This window comes from Zonotrichia albicollis, chromosome 18, assembly GCF_047830755.1.
Source record: "Zonotrichia albicollis isolate bZonAlb1 chromosome 18, bZonAlb1.hap1, whole genome shotgun sequence".
Lineage (NCBI taxonomy): Eukaryota > Metazoa > Chordata > Aves > Passeriformes > Passerellidae > Zonotrichia > Zonotrichia albicollis.
The window spans coordinates 12,122,084-12,143,009 of NC_133836.1; the positions used below are offsets into that span (position 1 = coordinate 12,122,084).

Genomic DNA, 20,926 nt, shown 5'->3' on the forward strand with positions numbered 1-20,926 from the left:
TGGTGGGGAATTCTGCTCCTTGGAGCAAGGGGTGCCAAACTCAACAGCACAGCTGGCAGGAAAGGGCATCAGCTGTTTCCAGCTTGGATGTATTCTCTGTTCTTCATTTTCAGGCTGCTCCTGCAGAGCCACAGGCACAGCCAGGGCTGTGGGATGGAGCAGGCCTGGCCCTTCTCAGAGGGGTGAACCTCTGCTTTATCAGAGCTTGATTCAGCTACTGCCCTGCCCCTGGGCAGGGTTCAACACACAGCACTAGAAATACAATTATTTCTCCACCTGGGACTCCTCTGAGTAAATGACACCTACTCATTTGCATTCCCTGAGCCCAGCAGTGAGGGGGGCTCAGGGGAGGATGAGGAGGGTGCAGAGCAGGGGGACCTGGAGCAAGGCACAGCTCACCTGGACACCTCCAGAGCACAGCTCAGTGTGTGGTTTGAACAGGCAGGTGTCTGCTGAGGAAGGCAGGAGAATGTAACCACCCTCTGAATTATTATAATTTTGAAATTAAGGGGCTCTCAGGCAAAGATGTGGGAGTAGGAATTACAGTTCTTTACTAGGGAAAAATAAAAATAAAATAAAAATGCAGTAATACATAACAACATTGTCAGAGTGAGAATCTGCCTTGCCCCCTGTGTGCCAGGGGGTGTCCCAGCCCCACCCATGGGGGCTCAGCCCTCCTGCAGTGCCAGCTGTGGCTCTGCTGCAGCAGGGATCCTGCACAAGGGGGGAGTTTTCCTCTGCAGCTCCAGGGCTGCTGCAGATGGGCCTGGGCTCCCTCTGGCCATGCAGGGCAGCAGAAAGCTGCTCCTCTGGCAATGCAGGGGGCAAAGGCTGCTGTGCTGGGCCAGGCTCAGATTGGATCCAGGTAGGAATGCTTGGCTCCTCCCCTGGGCGGGGCATCTCCCCATGGGATGCTGGGATTGGATCAGCCCTGCAGGGACACTCAGGGCCATGGACAGCAGAGATCTCCTGGAGGGAGGGTTGGCTGTGGGAGAGATAAAGAAAAAACTGCCCATGGACAGCAGAGAACTGCCCCAGCTCTGACAGATGGGGATAAAACACACACCCCCAGATAAATCTTACATTTCCAGCCTAAAACACCCAGCCATGAGCTGGGACCTCCAAGGCTGAGCTGAGCTGGAGCTGCTGGGCCCAGGGCTGTGGGAGGAGAGCCCAGGTGAGGCTGCTCAGGCCTGGCACGGGTGGGAGCAGCTCCTTGATGTTGCTGTCCTGTGAAGCCTTTACAGGGAGTGTTGGGGTGATGTGGGTTGGAAAAGCAGCTTCAGGTCAGGGTCAGTCCTGTGCACACCAAGCCTTTGCCAGGGAGGGGAGGGGGAGGGGAGGGGAGGGAAGGGAAGGGAAGGGAAGGGAAGGGAAGGGAAGGGAAGGGAAGGGAAGGGAAGGGAAGGGAAGGGAAGGGAAGGGAAGGGAAGGGAAGGGAAGAAGGGAAGAAGGGAAGAAGGGAAGAAGGGAAGAAGGGAAGGGGGAGCTCCCCTGCCAGTGCAGGGCAGAGAGCCCTGGCTGTGCCCATCCCATTTCCAGTCCCCAGAGCTGCAAGTCCAGCTCCTTGCTTGAGACACTGAGAATATCCCTAGAGGAGTCTACATTAGCAAAGCCACAAACCACATTAGAAAAACCACAGCAGCCAATTTGGCACTGAGAGCTCCTGTGCTTCTGGCAGAATCCCAGGTTGGGCTGGGGCTGTGTCCCCTTCCCTGCACAAAGGGCAGGAGCATTTCCAGGAGGCTGCTTGGAGCTGGGCTGGTGCCTCTGCTTTTGGTGCAGAAATCCCAGGTGTTCACACACCCAGGTTGGGTTTTTTGCCTGTCCTGAGCAGCAGCACTCCCTGTGTGTGATCCAGCTGTGAGGTGATGGCTGGTACAACAAAAAATGGGTGAGAAATGGGTGTGGGCACTCTGAAACAATCAGCTTTTGGGTGTGCAGGGAGCTCCAGAGGGAGAGAAATGAGGGGGAATATGGGCTGGGAGAGAGGAGACATCAGAGCAAAGGCAGTGGAGTTGTGCTGTCAGCAAAGCAGGCAGGAAAAGCTGGGAACTGCACTGGGAGAGAAAGGGCTGAGCCCATCCTCAGCAGGAGAGGGGATGTTGAGGCAGGGGCAGCCCCAGTGGAAGCATTACTGGAAGGAGCCCTGAGCCCTGTGGGTGCTGCCTTTGCTTCCCCTTGCCTTGCAGCAGGAGCTCATTGGCATTCCTGCAGTGAGCCCACTCCATCACTCACCACAGGCACTGCAGCTCCTGCCTGTGCCCGTGCCCTGCTGCCCCAGCCCTGCAGCCCCACAGCTGCAGTGACCCAGGGAACAGCTCCTGCAGGGCCACCAGCCCATCTGCTCCTTGCACTGCCACCTGCTCACGTCTGCTTTAGCTCAGAGAGCTTTCCCTGTGCTCTGCCTGCAGGCAGGGAGGAGAAACATGGGCTGGGTTAGGTTTCAGGCTTTTTTTCTTCTTCCTCCTTTTTCCTTTTTCCCCTTTTCCTTTTCCCCCCTTTTCCCTTTTTCCCCCTTTCCCTTTTTCCCCCTTTTCCCCCTTTCCCTTTTCCCCCTTTCCCTTTTCCCCCTTTCCCCCTTTCCCTTTTCCCCTTTCCCTTTTTCCCCCTTTCCTTTTTCCCCTTTCCCTCTCCTCCTTTCTCTTTCCCCCTTTCCCTTTTTCCCCCTTTCCCTTTTTCCCCCTTTCCCTTTTTCCCCCTTTCCCTTTTCCCCCTTTCCCTTTTCCCCCTTTTCCCTTTTCCCCCCTTTTCCCTTTTTACCCCTTTCCCTTTTCCCCCTTTCCCCCTTTCCCTTTTGCCCCTTTCCCTTCCCTTCCCTTCCCTTCCCTTCCCTTCCCTTCCCTTCCCTTCCCTTCCCTTCCCTTCCCTTCCCTTCCCTTCCCCTTTCCCCTGTTTGGATGGACAATTGTCCCCAGCCTGGTGCCACCCCCTCTGTGTCCTCCAAAGTCCCCACTTTGCACTCAGCTGCTCCCAGAGCTTTTCTGGCCACCCTTCCCTACTGTCAATCCCCATTTATTACATATTTCATGATCACCATGAAATCTTTTTTGGCACCATTGTTACTTTTTCCCCTCTGTGTATCCATTTGGAGAATGTTTGCTGAGTTTCTGTCACACACACACACACAAAGAGATTTTGTGAAAATGATCTAAAATGAGATGTGTTTTTTTGCAGTCTTTTGACATCTGTGGCCGTGTGGGAAGTGTCAGGAAGGCACTGAAGGTCCTTTGCACCCCCCAGGTAAGGAGAAGCAGTCCCAGAGGTGGAACCTTGTTCCTGCTGAATGATAAAACTGAAAATTGCTCAGGACCACGGAATAAAACAATGTTAGCCCATGGCTGGGCAGGCTGGGGGCTCCAGTCAGGGACATCAGGGACCTTTTCTGACATTTATGTGAATTAATCCAACTGCAAGGAGCTGCAAAACTTTGTAGTGCAGAGTGTGGGAAGGACTTTGAGGATTTTGTGGTGCCTGAAAGAGACCCAGGAATTATCCCAGGCACTGCATCCCACAGGGCTGATATTTAGATCTTCTGCAGTCACTTCCATTTTAAAAGGGTAAAATCAAAAGCTGTAGAGGAAAAGAACCTCATCAAAGTTTGTTAGAGCTTATCTTGCTTATTCCCTGGGCTTGGGCTGGTCATTTTCCCTCAGCAGGTTTCTGTTTGCCCTAAATCTCTTACAGTGGAACAGCAACATTTCCCTTCCCTGTATCTGAAGGGGAAATGGGCAGCCTGTGGGTGCTGCTGCTGTTTCTCTTTCTTCCATTGTCTCCTGCTTTCTAATAATAATAATAATAATAATCCCTCCCTCCATCTAAACACCCCTGCAAATGATGCTGAATTAATCCTCTCAGCTCCCTGTTGAGCTCATTAAATTCCATTATCCTTGCTGCACAAGTGGAGGCCCTAAAAGATGGAGGCAGCTGCAGGGAAAGGCAGACAGGGAGCAGAGAGCCCCCTTCCCCACCCTGCTGGCCCTGTGGGGAATGTGGGGGTGAAAAGCAACTTTTGTGCACATTTACCCTCCAATCCTTTCACCTGGGGTTTGTTTTACCCCCTTTGTGCACATTTACCCTCCAATCCTTTCACCTGGGGTTTGTTTTTTACTCCTTTCTGCACATTTACCCTTCAATGCTTTCACCTGGGGTTTGTTTTACCTCTTTGTGCACATTTACCCTTCCAATCCTTTGACCTGGGGTTTGTTTTACCTTTGTGCACATTTACCCTCCAATCCTTTCACCTGGCGTTTGTTTACCCCCTTTGTGCACATTTACCCTCCCAATCCTTTGACCTGGGGTTTGTTTTACCCCCTTTGTGCACATTTACCCTGCAATCCTTTCACCTGGGGTTTGTTTTCCCCCCTTTGTGCACATTTACCCTCCAATCCTTTGACCTGGGGTTTGTTTTTTACTCCTTTCTGCACATTTACCCTTCCAGTCCTTTGACCTGGGGTTTGTTTTACCCCCTTTGTGCACATTTACCCTGCAATCCTTTCACCTGGGGTTTGTTTTTTACTCCTTTCTGCACATTTAACTTCCCAATCCTTTGACCTGGGGTTTGTTTTTTACTCCTTTCTGCACATTTAACTTCCCAATCCTTTCACCTGGGGTTTGTTTTCCCCCCTTTGTGCACATTTACCCTCCAATCCTTTCACCTGGGGTTTGTTTTTCCCCCCCTGTCCCTGGCAGACCTATGGGGTCCGTGCCACGAGCCAGCAGTGCAGTGAGGCAGGAGACATCTGTGCCATCTGCCAGGCAGAGTTCAGGGAACCTCTGATCCTTCTGTGCCAGGTAAGGCCCCAAACTCCCCTTCTGTGCCAGGTAAGGCCCCAAACTCCCCTTCTGTGCCAGGTAAAGCCCCAAACTCCCCTTCTGTGCCAGGTAAGGCCCCAAACTCCCCTGCTGCCATTCCCTCAGTGAGCTCCTACAGAGGGCAGAGGCACAGCCAGCCTGGGAGCTCCTGCATGCTCCTGATCCAGCTCCTGGTGGGTGTTGTATTACTGCATTTTTATTTTACTTTTATTTTTTCACTAATAAAGAACTGTTATTCCTACTCCCATATCTTTGCCTGAGAGCCCCTAAATTTCCAAGATTATAACAATTCAGAGGGAGAGAGTTTCCATTTTCCATTCCAGGGCAGGAAATTGCCCTGGGTGACCACTGGTGGGTGACTGTGGCTGTGGGGTGGGCAGTGCAGACCCTGGGACTACTCTGCCCCTTGAGAGGCCTGGGTAGATTAAAACACCCTTTTGATAACAGTTTTATCAAATTAAAGCCATCCTGTGCACCAAAGGTGCCTCTTAGCCTTGCTGTGAACATCTGGGCAGATGTTTCCAAGCTGGAAGCCCCTCAGGAGCTGCTTTTGGGTCTGCTTGGCAGGGCTGGGATTTGAGGAGTGACATTTCTGCCGAGTCCTCGTGTGTGGGGGAGTTCCCAGCTCCTCACAGCTCCTCGTGCTCCCTCCTTGCCCTTTTCCTGCTCTCCCAGTCTGGGATTGGATGGGGAGAACCCAGGGAGGGGTCAGTGCAGAAACCAGAGATGGAGATAAGGGATGAAAACTGAAAAGGGGAAACTGGGACTGCAGAATAAAGCAAATGCAAGGAGCAGGGGAAAGAAAGAGGTTATGGGAGCTCAGTAAGGACTTAGGGAGCTGAGGAGGGGAATATGGTAGAGGAAAACCCTCCCAGCCCAGGTGCTGTAGGCCTTTGGAATGTTTATTTCTAGTTAGCTGTTATTAAAAACCAGAGCTTTGGCAAACTGGGGTTTATTTCCCACACCCTGTGAGTGCCAGCTGTACCAGCTGCCTCCCTGCTGGTGGAGTGTCTGGGTTTGAGCAGACAGGTGTCTGCTGAGGAAGGCAGGAGAATGCAAACCCCCTTTGTCTGAATTATTATAATTTTGAAATCAAGGGACTCTCAGAAAAAGATATAGGAGTAGGAATAACAGGTTTTTACTAGGGAAGAAAATAAAAAATAAAATTATGCAGTGATACATAACAACATTGTCAGAGTGATCACAGTCCCTGCCCCCTGTGTGCCAGGGGGTGTCCCAGCCCCACCCATGGGGGCTCAGCCCTCCTGCAGTGCCAGCTGTGGCTCTGCTGCAGCAGGGATCCTGCACAAGGGGGGAGTTTTCCTCTGCAGCTCCAGGGCTGCTGCAGATGGGCCTGGGCTCCCTCTGGCCATGCAGGGCAGCAGAAAGCTGCTCCTCTGGCAATGCAGGGGGCAAAGGCTGCTGTGCTGGGCCAGGCTCAGATTGGATCCAGGTAGGAATGCTTGGCTCCTCCCCTGGGCGGAGCATCTCCCCATGGGATGCTGGGATTGGATCAGCCCTGCAGGGACACTCAGTGGCCATGGACAGCAGAGATCTCCTGGAGGGAGGGTTGGCTGTGGGGGAGATAAAGAAAAAACTGCCCATGGACAGCAGAGAACTGCCCCAGCTCTCACAGATGGGGATAGAACACACAGCCCCATTTGCAATGTGAGACTGGTGACAGCCCCTGTGTCCCCAGCACGTGTTCTGTGAGGAGTGCCTGTGCCTGTGGTTCGACCGGGAGAAGACGTGTCCCCTGTGCCGCTCGGTGACCGTGGAGACGCTGCGCTGCTGGAAGGACGGCACCACCTCTGCCCACCTGCAGGTGTACTGACAGACAGACAGACAGCCAGCAGGGCAGCCCTGCCCTCCTGCAGGTGTACTGACAGACAGACAGACAGCCAGCAGGGCAGCCCTGCCCTCCTGCAGGTGTACTGACAGACAGACAGACAGCAGGGCAGCTCACCTGGAAAATCCCAGGATCCCTGCTCAGTTCTGTCATTCCTTTTTCCAGCCAACAGAACAATTGTGACTGGGCAGAAACTTAACCCTGGAAGGCAGGGGAGGTGTGGGTTATGTTGTGATAAACTCCAGGGTGTTTCTGGAGCTTACAGGGTTGTAAAGTGTCTGGGATGTTTCCTGTTTTCCTTTCAGTATGGACAAACAGCGTGTCCAGGGCAGGGGAGCTGTGAGTGCTGAACAAAGCTGTGCTCTGGCTCAGGAGCTCCACATCCCCTGGGCCTGCATTCCCTGAGTCCATCACTTTACAGAATTGCACAGCACCTCTCTCTGAGAACTCTTCCCAAGCAGGGCTTCAGAACCTCCTGTCCAGAGCTGCAGTTGCAGAAATGTCATTTCCCAGTTGATTCCACAAATGGCACGTGCTGTTATCTTGGGAAAATCACAGGGAGCTTGGGAAGGACCTTGCCAGTGGAGCTGGAAGTGACACCTCCTTTCCCTGGAAATGTTCTTCCTCTTTAACTTTCATGGTGAGACTTTCTATTTCCCAGTCTCTGGGGAGAGCAGAGGGAGGTTGAAGTTGAGTTGGGTTTGTCTGGATGGAAATGCAGCACCTGTCTAAGAGCATCTCACAGCTCAGTGTCCCTGCCCTGTGCTCCTCCAGCAGGGCAAACCAGAGCCTTGAGCTTCAGCAGGAGCTCCTGAGGGAGGAGATCCCTGGCAGGAATTAACAGGAATTACCCAATCCCTGTGGCTGAGCTCTCTGCTGAGCTTCTCCAGCAGCACAAGCCCTCAGAGGGAGGAGCTGCAGTTTGTTCTGGAGTTTTCCCTGTCCCCAAACCACCCTGAGGAGCAGCAGCATCCCCAGCTCATTGCCATGGAAATGGCTGAAGGTGACAGCCCCACCTGAGCAGCAGCAGGAAGAGGCTCCTGAGGGAAGGAGGTTCTGGCTGTGCTGCTGGAGACTCCACAGGGAGGAATTAAAGCCAACAGGAGCTGATGGGAGCAGGAGTGAAGCTCCACATTCTGTGGAATAAGCTCAGAGTGGCTGAGGAGTGGTGAAAGCTGGGCAGAGTCCAAACCTGGCTTGAGAGGTCCAGGGAAGCAGAGCAGGAAAAGCTTTAATTTCCAAAGCAAAGTGATGTCAAATTCCTGCCTGATGGACCCTGTGGAAGTGAACTGAGCCAAGGAATCCCATTGCTCTCTGCAATGGGAACAGCTCCCTGTCTGTGGGATGGGAGAATTCAGAATGGTAGGGAGCAATTTTTCATTGGGCACAACAAATGTGGTGTGTGATAGTCTGGAATATTGACCAGGAAAAGGGAAATGGGTGATTCCACGGGCAGGGAGGTTCTGAAAGGCCTCAGTGTCACTGCAGTGCCAGGGAACCCAAGGCTTGGTGTTGCTGCTTTCAAACTGTTTCAAAAGCTGCTTCTCATCCTGAATTTTTTTCCCTAAATGCTCCTGGAAAATGTGTTTGGAGGAGTGTAGGAAAAGCTCAATAGGAAAGTGTGGGCTACACTGCTTCAAAATTCGGTTTTTATTGGTGGTAAGGCAGGAAATCACAGGGAAAGTGTGGGTTTGCATTCTTAAATTTTGGGATTTTTTTTGGAGGATGGTCCTACCTTCTCCTAGAACATGACAAAAAACATCCAGGGGGAACTTCAGTTCCAATGATTGTTGATTTCCATGGGAAAACAGGGAAGGCTGTGGAAGGAAATTCCCCAGAGAGAGGAAATAAAACTCAGAGCCTTTTTTTTTGCCATTGAACAGTTATTTTTCTTTTTTTTTTTTTAATAAATTCCTTATAAATATGTACAAAGAGTCTCAGCATATGAAATTCCTTTTACAAAAGAGAGAAGCCCCATCCAGCCAGGACCAGGAGCCTCCTGGAGCTCCAGGAACTCCGAGCACAGGCCCTGCCCTTGCTTTGGTGAGGGGAAACCTGCACAGTGACCCTGCTGGATTTCATCCCAATGCCTCTGGATCAGCAAAATGCCAGGAATTGGGCATTCCCTGCCTGGCATTCCCTGGGCAGTGCCCCTGGCAGAGACTGGGCAATTCCCAGTGGCCTCAGGACTAAGGAGGATGGGAGGGTTTTGTGATAAACTGGTGGATGACTGGAAAAGGGATGCTGTAAAAACCCAGGGAATTAAATCCCACTGCAGCTGGGTCTGCTCTGCTTGCTGCCACCTGTAACTGCTGATGGAGTAACTAATAAAGGTGTAATTAATAATGGTGTAACTAATTAATGGCCATTTAAGCCTCAGATGCTTTCAGTGAATATTTATCAAGCTCCAGAGTCTCTTCCTGTAAATATTAAATACCTTGGGATATTCAACACTTCAGTAATTCCCTCGGAGTGGACACTGAAGTCACATCAAAATTCACTCCTGTACTCAAATAAATATTAAAAAAAAATAAAAATTGTATTTTGTGGTGTAAAAACCCAGGGCAGGAGCAGCAGGTGAGGATCCCTCTCCTTTTCTCAGGCTGGCTGGTCCTAGGGAATCCCAATTCCCATGGAATTCCCAATTCCCTCAGCCCCTGGACTTGGACCTGGCTTGGCCAGAGTCTCCTCATTGTTGTGATGAGATGGAAAGTTCAGCTCACACACAGCAAAGTTACACAAGAACGAGGCTGAGTTTGAAGCCTGGATTGCAAATCAAATTTCAGTTTTGCTGGGAGCAAAGTGGCTGCAGGGAAAGTTGTGCACCTGCTGGGCATGGACAGCGTGCCCAGGGTTCAGTGAGGAGCCTCGCTCTGTCTGTACACACCAGGCTCCTGTGCAGATCAGGGACAGATTCTGTGTAGGAAAACTGAGTATTATGGGCTGTTCTGTCCTCACTGGGGCCTTTTTCACAGGGCAGTGCAGTTTTCCAGCTGGGAATGCCTCATTCCAGGCTGGCTGTGGACAGACTGCACCAGTTTAACCAGTTCAGTTTGTGATGGATTTCAGCAGCAGGAACTGCTTCTGCTCATGCTGAGGGTTTAAGAGATCTTTGTAACTTTTCCTGTGCTACAGAAACAAAACAGACTCACAGATCGGATGGAGCTGATTCAAGAAGTGTTTAAGGAGGATTTGAGGGAATTGCTTTGGGCTGGCTCAGAGGAATTCCTGCCTCCCTCTCTGAAGCAGGAGCAGGATGGGATGGATCCCCCTGGGCACTGCCAGCTCCCTGCTCTGCTTCTGCCCCTCCTGGGCACCCCAGGCTGTGGCACAGCAGGCCTGGGCCCATCCCAGCTTTTTTACCTGCTGGAAAAGGAGAAGAGGGAGGAATGTGGAGCTCCTGGGCCAAGCCCTGCCCTGGGATAACCCAGCATTGCTGTTGTGAGTTCACTGCCCAGAGCAGCAGCTGGAGCAGGTGGCAGCAGCCCACACCAGGCTGCTCTTTTCCCTTGGAATACGGAATTCCAGCTTGTGCTGGGAGCTGCCCTGGCAGGGAACTGCGTTAAAGATTGATGCAGAGCTCCCTCCCAGCCGTGCTCTGTGCACACCATGAGCTCATCAGCGAGCTCTGAAACCCGAGAGGGCCCTCCCAGCTGACCCAGCCCGGCACTGCTCGGCTGCTGGGAGAAAACAAAAGGGCCAGAGGGGAACTGTGCCGGTTTCCTGCCCTCAGGAGGGGCTGGGAATTTCCAGGGAGCTCACAGCACCCTCCCCTTTCCGTGCAAACACCAACCAGGGGGAAAGCAGATCTTGTAGAAAGGATAAAAACACTCCTTGTCAAAAAATGGAGGCGTTCAAGGATAGCAATTACACCACAAAATGTAAGGCTTTGACAAATCCATACCCTCAACAAGGAATTCCAGTTCTGTACAGGGAATTCTGGCTACAAAACTCCAAAACTTCACCCTCAGTTCACACAAAACATCCAGTTTGGAACTACAGAAGTGAAGCAAACCAGGAACAAGGCAGGGTTTGGGGTACCAGACCGGTTTGCTCTTGGGAAGCACCATCCATGTGGCTGTTCCAGGCTGGGCAGGACAAGTCCTTTAACATTTTTTGCTGCCTGTTTGGAGCCCCTGAGGACAGCAATCCCCTGGGAGCTCTGAGGTTTGGGGATTTTCACAGCCGAGCCTGTCCAGGGAAGGTTGGGACTGAGGGAGATCAGCCAATCCCTGCACTGGGGCTGATCACAGATCTGGTGGGAAGGACAGAATTTCCTTTCCTTTTCCTTGGCTGCGCTGCTCCAAGGGGATTGGAGCACTGGGAGCAGCCCCCAACAGCCAGGGCAGCAGAGAGCAAGGGCAGGGCCAGCTGTGTGCACAGGGAAATGGAATAATGCCTCTTCCAGGTGAGAAATTCATTACATTCAGAGCTGATAAAGGTGAGGAATGTGTGGGATGTGAGCCAGGGCTGGGCAGGATGTGCCCTAAGCCAAGTGGCACATCCACGGTTCCTGTTCAAGTGGGATTGTGCAATTCCACAGGCACAATTTCACTCCCACATTCCAGGGGTTTCCAGAAATTGGTATTTTTAAGGCTCTGCCCAGCACTGCTGGAATCTGCTGAGGCTCCTCCTTTTGTTTCTGTAGGAAACTGAGCTGGGAAGGGGGTCAGGATGCTGAGGATTAGTGAGCATCAGGGCAGAAAGGGCAGGAAAATGTTTCACAGGTCCCCGTGGCTCTGAGACCACCCCAAGGGTACGGACAGACAGACTACACAGAGCTACACCACCCCTCCCAACACTGCACATCACCACGGCAGGGCAAGGCTCCTCACTGGGAACCACTGACTTGGATCAATATCAGCCAGGAAAACGTGTGCAGGGGCTCAAAACACTGCAGTGAGTATTTGATCAAGGGAGAATTTAGCTTTCAGATTGCTTAGAAACACTTCTCCTGCAGCAGTGGAAAATGCAGGGTCTCACTGGACACAGAGGCCACTCGGGTTCTTCCTGGGCTGGGTGAGGGGTGGGAAGTATTTTTAAAAGAGCCAAATTTCCTTCAGAAATTGGGTTCTAACATTCCTTTATGCCTTTGAAAATGCCCTCCCTGCCATGGCAGGGTCAATTTTCTGGTGCAAATATCTGAAGGTAGGAAAAATGTTTCTAAAAAACTGTGCACAGGTTGCTGTTTGTGGAAGGTACCCGAGATCTGACAGGTAGTTTTGGCTGCAAGGAAAAAAGTGCTCAGTACTAGACTGAAAAAAGCCCTTTGACTTCTAAGGCCAAGTTCTGCTGTTATCCCCTGCTCTAGTGATCAGTCTGGATAAGAGTTCTCCTCCCTGGTTCAGGGGGTGTGGGACTGAATAAATCACCATGCAGGAGAATTCCCAGCTCTGGAGCTGCAGAAAGTGCTGCTCCAGCAGACTTTGATGTGCACACTGCAGTGGAAAGGGCCCTGTGTCCTTTCCACCTCAGTGCCTGCTGCTTCCCAAGCTCCACACTGTCAAAAAGAAAAGAGAACTGCTCCAAAGAAAAGGAGTTTTATAAAGTTCTGGGGTAGATTATTTGTTTTGTCTTAGTTTCTGCAGAGATTGAAAGAAAGAAAAAAAAAATAGCACCTTCTCAACAAGTCTTATTTTTTTGCTATCTTGTGTATAAATATCAATAACCAAAATAGATCTTTCCTTGTCCCACGTTTCAGAACATCCTCTTGGGGAAACTGTAGCACCACAGAGAGGCAGTTTAGCCCCAGACAAATATTAAATGTAGCACCAGAGAAACTAAAGTCATAGGAAAGCTGCTCTCCCCCGGTGCCAGAGCATGAATATTTACACACACAAACCGCTGGCCGAGCCGCTCCGCACCCGCTCCCGCCACGCCTGGGCAGCACCTTTGGGATTCTCAGGATCACCAGATGTGGCTGTAGAGATTCCTCCTCATCCTGCTGCAGGAACGGGCCAGCAGGGCAGGGGTGGTGTCCAGCAGGGCCAGCAGCAGCGCCAGGCTCGGCCTGCGGGAGCAGGGCTGCTCACGGCAGCGATCTGATCTACAGGGAATGTCGCTTACGCTCTCGACAAGGCATGCACGCGTCCACGTCTGCATACACAGGGGTTACATTCTTCTATATATAAGCAGGTTTTGTGTCTCTGGTTTGCTGCTGGGCCCTTGAACAGCTCCTTCAGGGCAAATCCTCCTTCTCACGTCGCCCAAAGCACTTCCAGCATCTCCCACTTCTTTCTTTCTCTCCACTCTTCACAGCTGCTGCTCAGCCTCTGGATTCCCTGGAGGAAAAGGGGAAACAATTTTCTCCAAGGGCACAGGGTTTGTTCCAGCCTAAGAAAGCAAAAGAATGGGGATGGGTGTTAATTATGTTGATGCATTGGGTACAATAAAAGCTTCTTTTAAATTTATGCTTGAACCCTCCTACTAAATTTACAGACAAAGTGTGGAGTTTATGGGGAGGAGGGTTTGTGGCTCAGTCAGAAGATGATGCCTTTTACTGCAGATTTTTGGGAGCTCTCCCCCTTGCAAGGCTCCTTTTGGGTGCTCCACCTTCATTTACATCACTTCAACAAAAATGTGAACTTTTAGGGAAGCCATTAAATTCGTTCCAGGTAGGCAGTGGGGTGCACGGAGTATCACAGGAGACTGCAAGAACTCACTCATCCCTGCCTCTGCCACTGATTAGATTTGTGGCCTTGGGCAAACCACTGCTTTCAGTTCTGCTGGAAAATGAGGGCACTAATAACTTCCTTGCCTCACAGGTGGGCTGCGAGCCTTAATTAATAAAGTGCTCAGAGAAAGGCACCCATCTAAGTGCAAATTAGCAGGAGAGGTGCCCAAGGGGCATCTGCGATGAAATCCCCATTTCCCAGCGTTTGTCCCTCAGTTTGTTGATGGCGGCCCGGGCTGGGGCAGATGCCGTGGATATCCCGTGTGCAGGCACGGACAGTGAGAGATCTTGCACGGAGAAATCTCCAGCGCGGCCGGGATGAGGTGATTTCACCGCGGGGACACGGGGGAGTCGCTGACGGTGCAAGTGCAGCAGCAATGAAGTCACAGCTAATTAGGGCCGGCCAAGAGCTCCGGGGCACATCCTGAGCTGCCCTGCTCCAGAATCCCTGCCCTTGCTCTGTCCTGCCCGGGAAGGCAGCAGGACCCAGCCTTGGGATGGGATGGGATGGGATGGGATGGGATGGGATGGGATGGGATGGGATGGGATGGGATGGGATGGGATGGGCTCCAGGGACTGAGGGGAATTGTGGTGCTGCCATGGATTCTGAGCAGAATCCCAGCCCACAGGGATCATCAGTCCAACTCCTGACTCCAGGGCACCCCAGCAATCCCCCCTGGGCTTGAGAGCAAACACAGCCTTGGGGCTGTGACCTTTCCCTGTCCCTGGAATGCCTCTGGTTCCTGAACCACGTCTGCTTTATCCCAGCTGCCCACAGGATGTGGCAATTCCAGCCCCTCATTCCGACCCTGCTTTCCAGTTTCAGGGACTCTGAGGCACCGCTGGGAATGGCAGGAAGGAGGAAGGCCGGGATGAACCTCCAGAGGTGAAGCACATTTCCAGCATGGCTGTGACCAAGGCTGCCAGCCAGCCCCATCCCAGGGCTGCTGCTCCTCCAGGCTCCATCTCCCACATCCCAGCTGCCCTCTGGAAGTGCTGGAGTGTCCCAGAGTGCTTTAGCAGAGCTGTTTGGCTCTTTTGGCACAAGGTAAATAGGAGAGGTGTTTGCTGTGTGGGGAGGGACAAACACAGCTACACAAAACCAGCAGCTGGGCACAGGGAGTCAATGCAGAGCTCCAGGGATGGCCCAGGGCTTGGAATGGCCCCTGCTCAGCCTTCCTGCTTCCCTGTGTGCTCAGGGACAGGCACACAGCACCACGGGATCCTCCAGACTGGGAAACATCACCAGGAGGGGATTTGGTACCTCACTGCCCACAGAAATGCCAGAGCTGCCCAGAGCAGGGCACAGCTGGGCCGTGAGTGTGGCACTGTACAAAGCCTCCACTCCAAGAGGTGAGATATTTACTCAAGTTACACTGGAATAAAGAGTCCAGGAGTTGATTAAAGGATTTCCTCCACAGCAAAACCATTTAATCCTTATTTATTATTTCTCCTGTAGCAGCACTCCCAGCTGCCAAGCTCTGAACCCTTGTCCTGCTGTGCCACCCGTGGCTGGCAACAGATCATCCGTGGTGTCGCTGTATTTTACAAACTGTCTCTCTGTGTCACTTAATGTATAGAAAATCCATAAAAACCTGTAAAAGTTGATAAATCCCGGAAGATCTTGAACTCCAAGCGATAAATCTGCTCCAGGGCAGGCAAAGAGCTCAGCACAATGTTTATGCATCTCACAAGCCCCATTCTAAGGGCTTAAATGGCTCTTAAGTTTTGCATCAGCCTCGTGCTGGCCTTCTGCAGGAAGGTGAATTTCATGGAAAGAATAAAAGAGAACCCCAGAATTCTGGCCCTGAGCCCATCTCTCAATAAACCAATTTTGAATATCCTAGGCTGTGTTAAAGCCATTTCTGGGTGCATATTGGCTGCATTGCCAGTATCTGACTCATTAATGGAATATACTTTGAGCCAATTCTGATCTCATTTATAGCACCGTAAATCCAGGGCAACCCAATTGACTCCAGTGGAGTTACTCCAAATTTCCCACAATAGGCACTCAGCAGACAGAGCAAAATTTGGTACTTTGGGTCTGAAAAAGGCTGAGGAAAGCCAAACTGCCTCCCATTTGTACTGGGGTGGATAGTAAGTTGGAAAGAGAAGCAGCATATCCCTTCTGCAGAGCTGCTGAAAAATTTATTCTTTTATGTGCCATTCTTTAAAAGCTGAAACTTTGGGGGAAACTGTTCACAACTATCAACATTTTCATTTCCTTATAAAATAAAAGGAATTATGGCTGAGTGCCTGTATGAAAAGTGCAGTGTCTATTGGAAACATGGATGGGAACGATAAGGAAAAATTCACTTCCACTGAAATTTATTCGTGGGAACTGACATTCCCTTTGGTGACATATCCCCCCTGTGCCTGGGCATTTAGGGAGAGGCAGATTTTGCTCAGAAAGTTGCTCTCAACCATTGCACAAAGGAAGCAATGAGGTTATGAGACAACAAATGGCTTTGGTTACAAAACCACCTCAGCCAACCTGGCCACATCCCGGTCCTTTAACACACACAGGCAGCTCCACTTCCCGATTACCTGGAATTCTCCAGCCTCATCCCACAGCTTTCCCAAAAAAACCAAGCTGCTTTTCTCATGGATGCTGAGTGGGACAGGCATGAAACGACTCGGGTAGAGGGTCCTGTGTCTCTTAGCACTTCTCTGAGTGATTTTTATTCAGGGAGGGGAGGAGAAGCCACCTTTGGGCAGCACCTGCACGAAGCCAGAGCAGAGTTTGAGCCGCAGCTGGAAAAAGGAGCTCTGCTCACGGCTACTGTGTCAGCATGGAACCGCTCCATTTAAAGGGATTACAGGGGCCGCTGGCTTGGCACACGTCCCACTGCTAATAAACAAAATAACAGTTATTGATATATTGAAAGGGAAAAATATATCCCAGGGCTTGGATGGCTGAGGGCGCGCTGGAGGCAGGGACTAAACGAGGCACAGTCGCTGCCGTCCCCGCGCAGCAGCAGCTTAATGAGGGAACAAGGGCTGGGCACCAGCCCTGTCAAATTCCCCAGCAGCCCCATCCGTGTACGCTCACACTTCATTAGCATCTCCGCGGGAGGTGCAAGGGCAACTTGGAACACCAAAAAACAATTACGAGGGGGTTCAGGAGCGCTAGAAACGAATTGGGAAGAATGGTCTGTCCGGGAGATCTTTGTATAGGAAGAGTAGAGAACCCAGACAGTAAAAAAATACATTTGGGCTCCAATCCTCCCACAAAGACTGTCCTGCTTGGCCTCGGTCCACCCGTGGAATGAGCCATTCCTGGGCTGCTGTTTGTTTGTGCAAACTCTGATGTTTGTTTGTCGGGAGAATTGATGCTGAAGGTTTTCTTTCTTCAATTTAACTGCGAGGCTGGGGCGAGGGTGGCAGGGACCTTTGGCTTTTTGGAGCAGGATGCTTGCCACTGGGAAGGGCTGGCTTTTTCCTGATCCAGGAGGATAAACAACAGAGCCTGCCTCTCTGTGTGAGGGACACGAGGCTGGATGTTTGTCCTGGTGCAGAACCAGCTCTCTGCATCTCCACTGCCTCTGGTCCTTCGTTTGCTCTGCTCTCCTGCACAGCTCAGTGGGACACCTCCAGAAATCTTATCAAGCCAGTTTTAATGCAGATAATTAACTGCACCGAGACTTTGGACAGAGTGGCTCTGCATGAACCTCGCAGCAAACAGTGGGGGGAATTCCTGGCAACACAGTGGGCACGGAACCAGGCTGGTGGAGCTGGCAGGGACAAGCAGGGTTTGATTTTAATACACTGCCACTCCTGAACTAACAGAGCGAAATACAAGTGACACTCTATGCCAAACTGGCACCTGACAACTATACTTCATGCACTGGTTGGATGTTTCAAGGTGATGTCAGATTACATATTACAACTACCAGTTGCAAAGCATCCATCCCAAATCCCAGGCAGGATCTGCAGATGCAAGCTGGTCACAGCCCCAGTCCTGCTCCAGTGCCAGGGCTGAGGGAGCAGAAGGGTTCCCTGGAGCACGGGATTGTTCCCTGAGCTGTGCTGCTGTGAGAGGCCACACGGAGCTCAGGGAACAAGCACCAACCTCCTGCCTCAGAACGCTCACAGCCTCTTGGAAAAGCAGGAGGGGAACTCGAGGAATAACCCAAGCTGAAACTGGCCTTTTCCTCTTCTCTCCATTCCTTCTGCAAGCACCAGATCACGAGACAAAGGCTGACTCTGCAGGGCACTCATTAACTGCACAAGTTACTCTCCTCTTACCAGCCTTTCCATGAAATCCAAAGATCACAAGTGGTTAGAGGCTGGACTTCCCAGCTTGTTGCAGGACAATGTTATTGTCACTGCAGAGTTATCTGAGGATGGCAGAAAAATGCCTGTTTTGTTCAGAAATACTCTGCTGAGGTAATCAAACACTGTCTTACCTCATCTCCAAGGCTAACCCAGCTCACTGCACTGTCACTGGGGCTCCGAGACACTGCAGACTGTCAGAAACCTCCACTGGTGAAAGCAAATTACTGCTCAGGATGAAAAGATTATTAATGGCCAGAATAACCGAGGAACTGAGGTGCAGATGACAGAGTTAATTATTCTGGGCTTGCATTGTATTTTCATCTGCAGCTTGGTCACTTGTGCCTCAGAAGCGTGGCAGGAGTGGGACAGGTTGCACACAGGGACAGCCAGGAGTGTCACCAGCCTGTTCATCTGTGCCTTTATCCCTGAAACCGCTTCCCATCACACACCAGGAGCTCCTTTTCAGCCTTACATGTGTATTTGTGTCCAGGAGCATTTGGAGGCAGCTCAGCACTGTCTGTGGCAGCCTTTGAAGCCAGGGGCAGGACGGTGCTGCCCATGGAATTCGCCTCGGAGGCGCCCGGGATAATGCTTGGCTTTTCCACAGCCTCTCATCAAAGCCATTTTAAAGCAACTGGTGGGCAGAAAAGGAAGTGAGCACTCCAGGATCAACAGCACAAGAGACTGGGGGGAAAAGAATAGTGTCTGCCCAATAAACCTTCACAAAAATTAATACTCCAAGCAGCTTTGGCCTCGTGGGATTGCCAGCAAGTCTGTGCATGGATCACCGGGGCCAGCTGACAGGCTCCTGTGCCAGCCCTGCTCACCTGCCACCTCCTCTGCCTGGGACACAGTCCCAGACTGGGCAGGGAGGAATTTCCCTGGCTTGTCAGAAAGAAATGGACATTTGAGACATTAGATAAGGGAGATCACCGCCGTTCCCCCTTGGATTTCAGCTCTGTTTGTGCTCAGAGAGGCCAGCAACGCAGACGGGTGGGTTTGCTTCCAAACACTGGAACCAAACTTGCCACAAAGTGACGGGGAGGGAGAGATGTGTTTGCTCTGCTCCCGACCACAGTCCCACACCACTGACACCACCTCTGAGGCACCATCCAGTGCCTGCTTTTATAGAAATTGAAGCTTCAATTCACCAAAAGCCCACAGTTCTTTGTTTTTGTTTCAAAGAAAGCTTTCCAGAGGTGACCAGCGGAGCCTCCCGCCAGACACAGCAGTTGTGGCTCGGATGGATGACAACAACGCCCCCCCACAGGGAGCACACACACAGTGCAAACACACAGACCTGCTGCAAAACCTCATCTTGGAACTCTCTGATAAGCTGACTTTCCTTCCACACTGCCCCGTCCAAGCTGGTGGGATACCAGCGCACGCTGAAAGTTAGACACGCACTGAAATTGTGCCCTGAACACAGACAGACACTGGGGGGTGTTTATGATGCAATTTACAGCACCCAAAAGAAGAGCCCGTGCTCCTTGGGTCTGTGGTGACAAATCCACGACCCAAAGAACACCACAGAGCACCCAAAATCCCTGAGGTGACCCCACGTATGCTCAGTATCCCTGAGTGCTCCCAGGGCTGAGGGTGCAGAGCTGTCCCCACACGCCCCGGAGCTGGCACCACGATGGCAACGACGCAGGTTACAGGACCAGGCATGTCCCGGTTCCCTGCTGCTCGTTTGCTCAGCGGCTCTGGAGCACAGAACCAGCAGAAACCGGGCTTGGGTGCTTTTCCTGGCCAATGGCTTGGGACCCCCAACACTGGGCAAGGCATTATCCAAAACACAGAGCCAATGTTCCAGGTGCCCCACTGCAAAGTCCAGCGGGGACATTCCACCACCCAGTGCCCCACAGCACCCGTGGCGCTAAAGCCCACCAGGGAATGACAGGACACGGGGAAAGTTCCTCCACGCAAAAAAAGGGCTGGAGGTTTGGCAGGCACGGGTGTGCGGGGCACCGGCAGCCGGGATAACACGGGACCTGCGCGGCTCCCCCTGAGCTCAAACTGCCCCACGAGAGCACGAGTGGAGCGGGCGGAGGGGAGCCACAGGGGTGGAAGCCGTGAAAAGTTTGGGGAAGGGGAAAGGGGGCGTTTGAGGAGTCCTGGGAAAAGGGGAGAGGAGAGAGGGAAAGTGGGGATGGAGGGGACAAGGGGAGAGAGCGACAGGTCGGTGCGACCGGGCACAGGCAGTCCAGGGAGAGGAAGAGAGAGGGGAGAGGAAGAGGGGTAGGGAAAGGAGAGCGGTCGCTGCGCCCCGGCAGCACGAGCAGCCCGCGGCTCGGTGCGGTGCCGCGGTCAGCCCCCGCAGCCCGCCGGGTACCGCGGACAGCGCGCTCCCTGGGCCGGACCGAGCCGAGCCAAGCCCCCGCTCCCGCGCCGAGCCCAGCCCAGCCCCGCCGGCCGCCCCGTCCAGCGCCCACCTGTTGCGCGTCCCGCCTGCTCCCCGCTCCGTCCAGCGCCCCTCTCCCTAGAGGCTCCTCCTGCGGATCAGCCAGGCCAGCGCGGCCGCGGGCGTGAGCGCGCAGAGCAGCCCCGCCACGGCGGCCAGGCGGCGGGCGGCCGAGGGGCCGCGGCCCCGCGCCTTGCGCCGCTGCTCCAGCTCATCGCCCAGGCGGCGCAGGCGGGCGGCCACGCGGCGGGCGGCGGCCTCGGGCCGGGCGGCGCGGCCGGGGCCGCAGGGGCTGCAGGGCGCGGGGGGGCCGCGCAGCGCGCACGGGCACATGGCTGCGTCCGCTCGCCGCCGAGCCCGCCGAGTGTGCGGCGGGCGGGACGCGGGCGGGACACGGGGGGGACCGGGGGTTACATCATCCCCCGCGGGGCGGTGCTCGGCCGCGGGCGGAGAGGGGGGAGCCGGAGACGGCGCGCGGGTGGGTGGGGGGCAGGGGGACAGCGGTGGGGAGGTGGGACGGTCTGGGGTCCAGCGGTGGTGGGGCAGTTGGGTGGGACGGCGGAGGGACAGACAGGGATGCAGGGGATGGTGTGGGGGTAGAAGGACATGCGGGGACTGGAGGGAACGGTGCTTGTGTGGTGGGACATTCTGGTATCCAGGGGTGGGTGGGAGTTCGGTGGGACAGCACGGGAATGGATGGATGGATGGATGGATGGATGGATGGATGGATGGATGGATGGATGGATGGATGGATGGATGGCTAGTGCTGGGATGGATGGGACAGTATGGGGATGCAGGGACACTGGGGATGGAATGACAGTGTGGGACTGGGAGTGGAGGGGACAGTGCTCGTGTGGTGGAAGATTCTGGTATCCAGGGTGGGAGTTTGATGGGACAGTGTAGGAAT

The 20,926-nt window shown here is 53.1% G+C and overlaps 2 protein-coding genes across 8 annotated transcripts in view; one reads left to right on the forward strand and one right to left on the reverse strand.

The window, feature by feature from the left end:
* RNFT2 (ring finger protein, transmembrane 2) overlaps positions 1-15,459 on the forward strand; it is a 39,596-nt gene extending 24,137 nt beyond the window's left edge. For 3 of the 6 annotated variants that reach the window (XM_074554291.1, XM_074554290.1, XM_074554289.1), the window contains exons 9-11: positions 3,178-3,243; positions 4,693-4,794; positions 6,515-10,495. In XM_074554291.1, coding sequence (XP_074410392.1) covers positions 3,178-3,243; positions 4,693-4,794; positions 6,515-6,649 — 303 coding nt within the window. In that variant the 3' untranslated portion in view covers positions 6,650-10,495. Of the gene's footprint in view, positions 1-3,177; positions 3,244-4,692; positions 4,855-4,884; positions 5,017-6,514; positions 10,496-14,157 lie in introns of those variants that run through there. The other 3 variants (XM_074554294.1, XM_074554292.1, XM_074554293.1) reach the window with 3 other exon arrangements.
* Positions 8,053-20,439, reverse strand: HRK (harakiri, BCL2 interacting protein). 2 transcript variants are annotated; one of them, XM_074554307.1, is made up of 2 exons: positions 20,051-20,439; positions 8,053-12,945 (listed from the first exon to the last, which is right to left on the reverse strand). In XM_074554307.1, exon 1 carries the CDS (start codon positions 20,350-20,352, stop codon positions 20,098-20,100), a length of 255 nt encoding a protein of 84 aa, XP_074410408.1. In that variant the 5' UTR covers positions 20,353-20,439; the 3' UTR covers positions 8,053-12,945; positions 20,051-20,097. The 2 variants fall into 2 exon arrangements, with proteins under 2 accessions (XP_074410408.1, XP_074410407.1); XM_074554306.1 differs by having other exon boundaries at positions 8,053-12,997; positions 20,051-20,433.
* Positions 20,440-20,926: the final 487 nt, after the last annotated feature.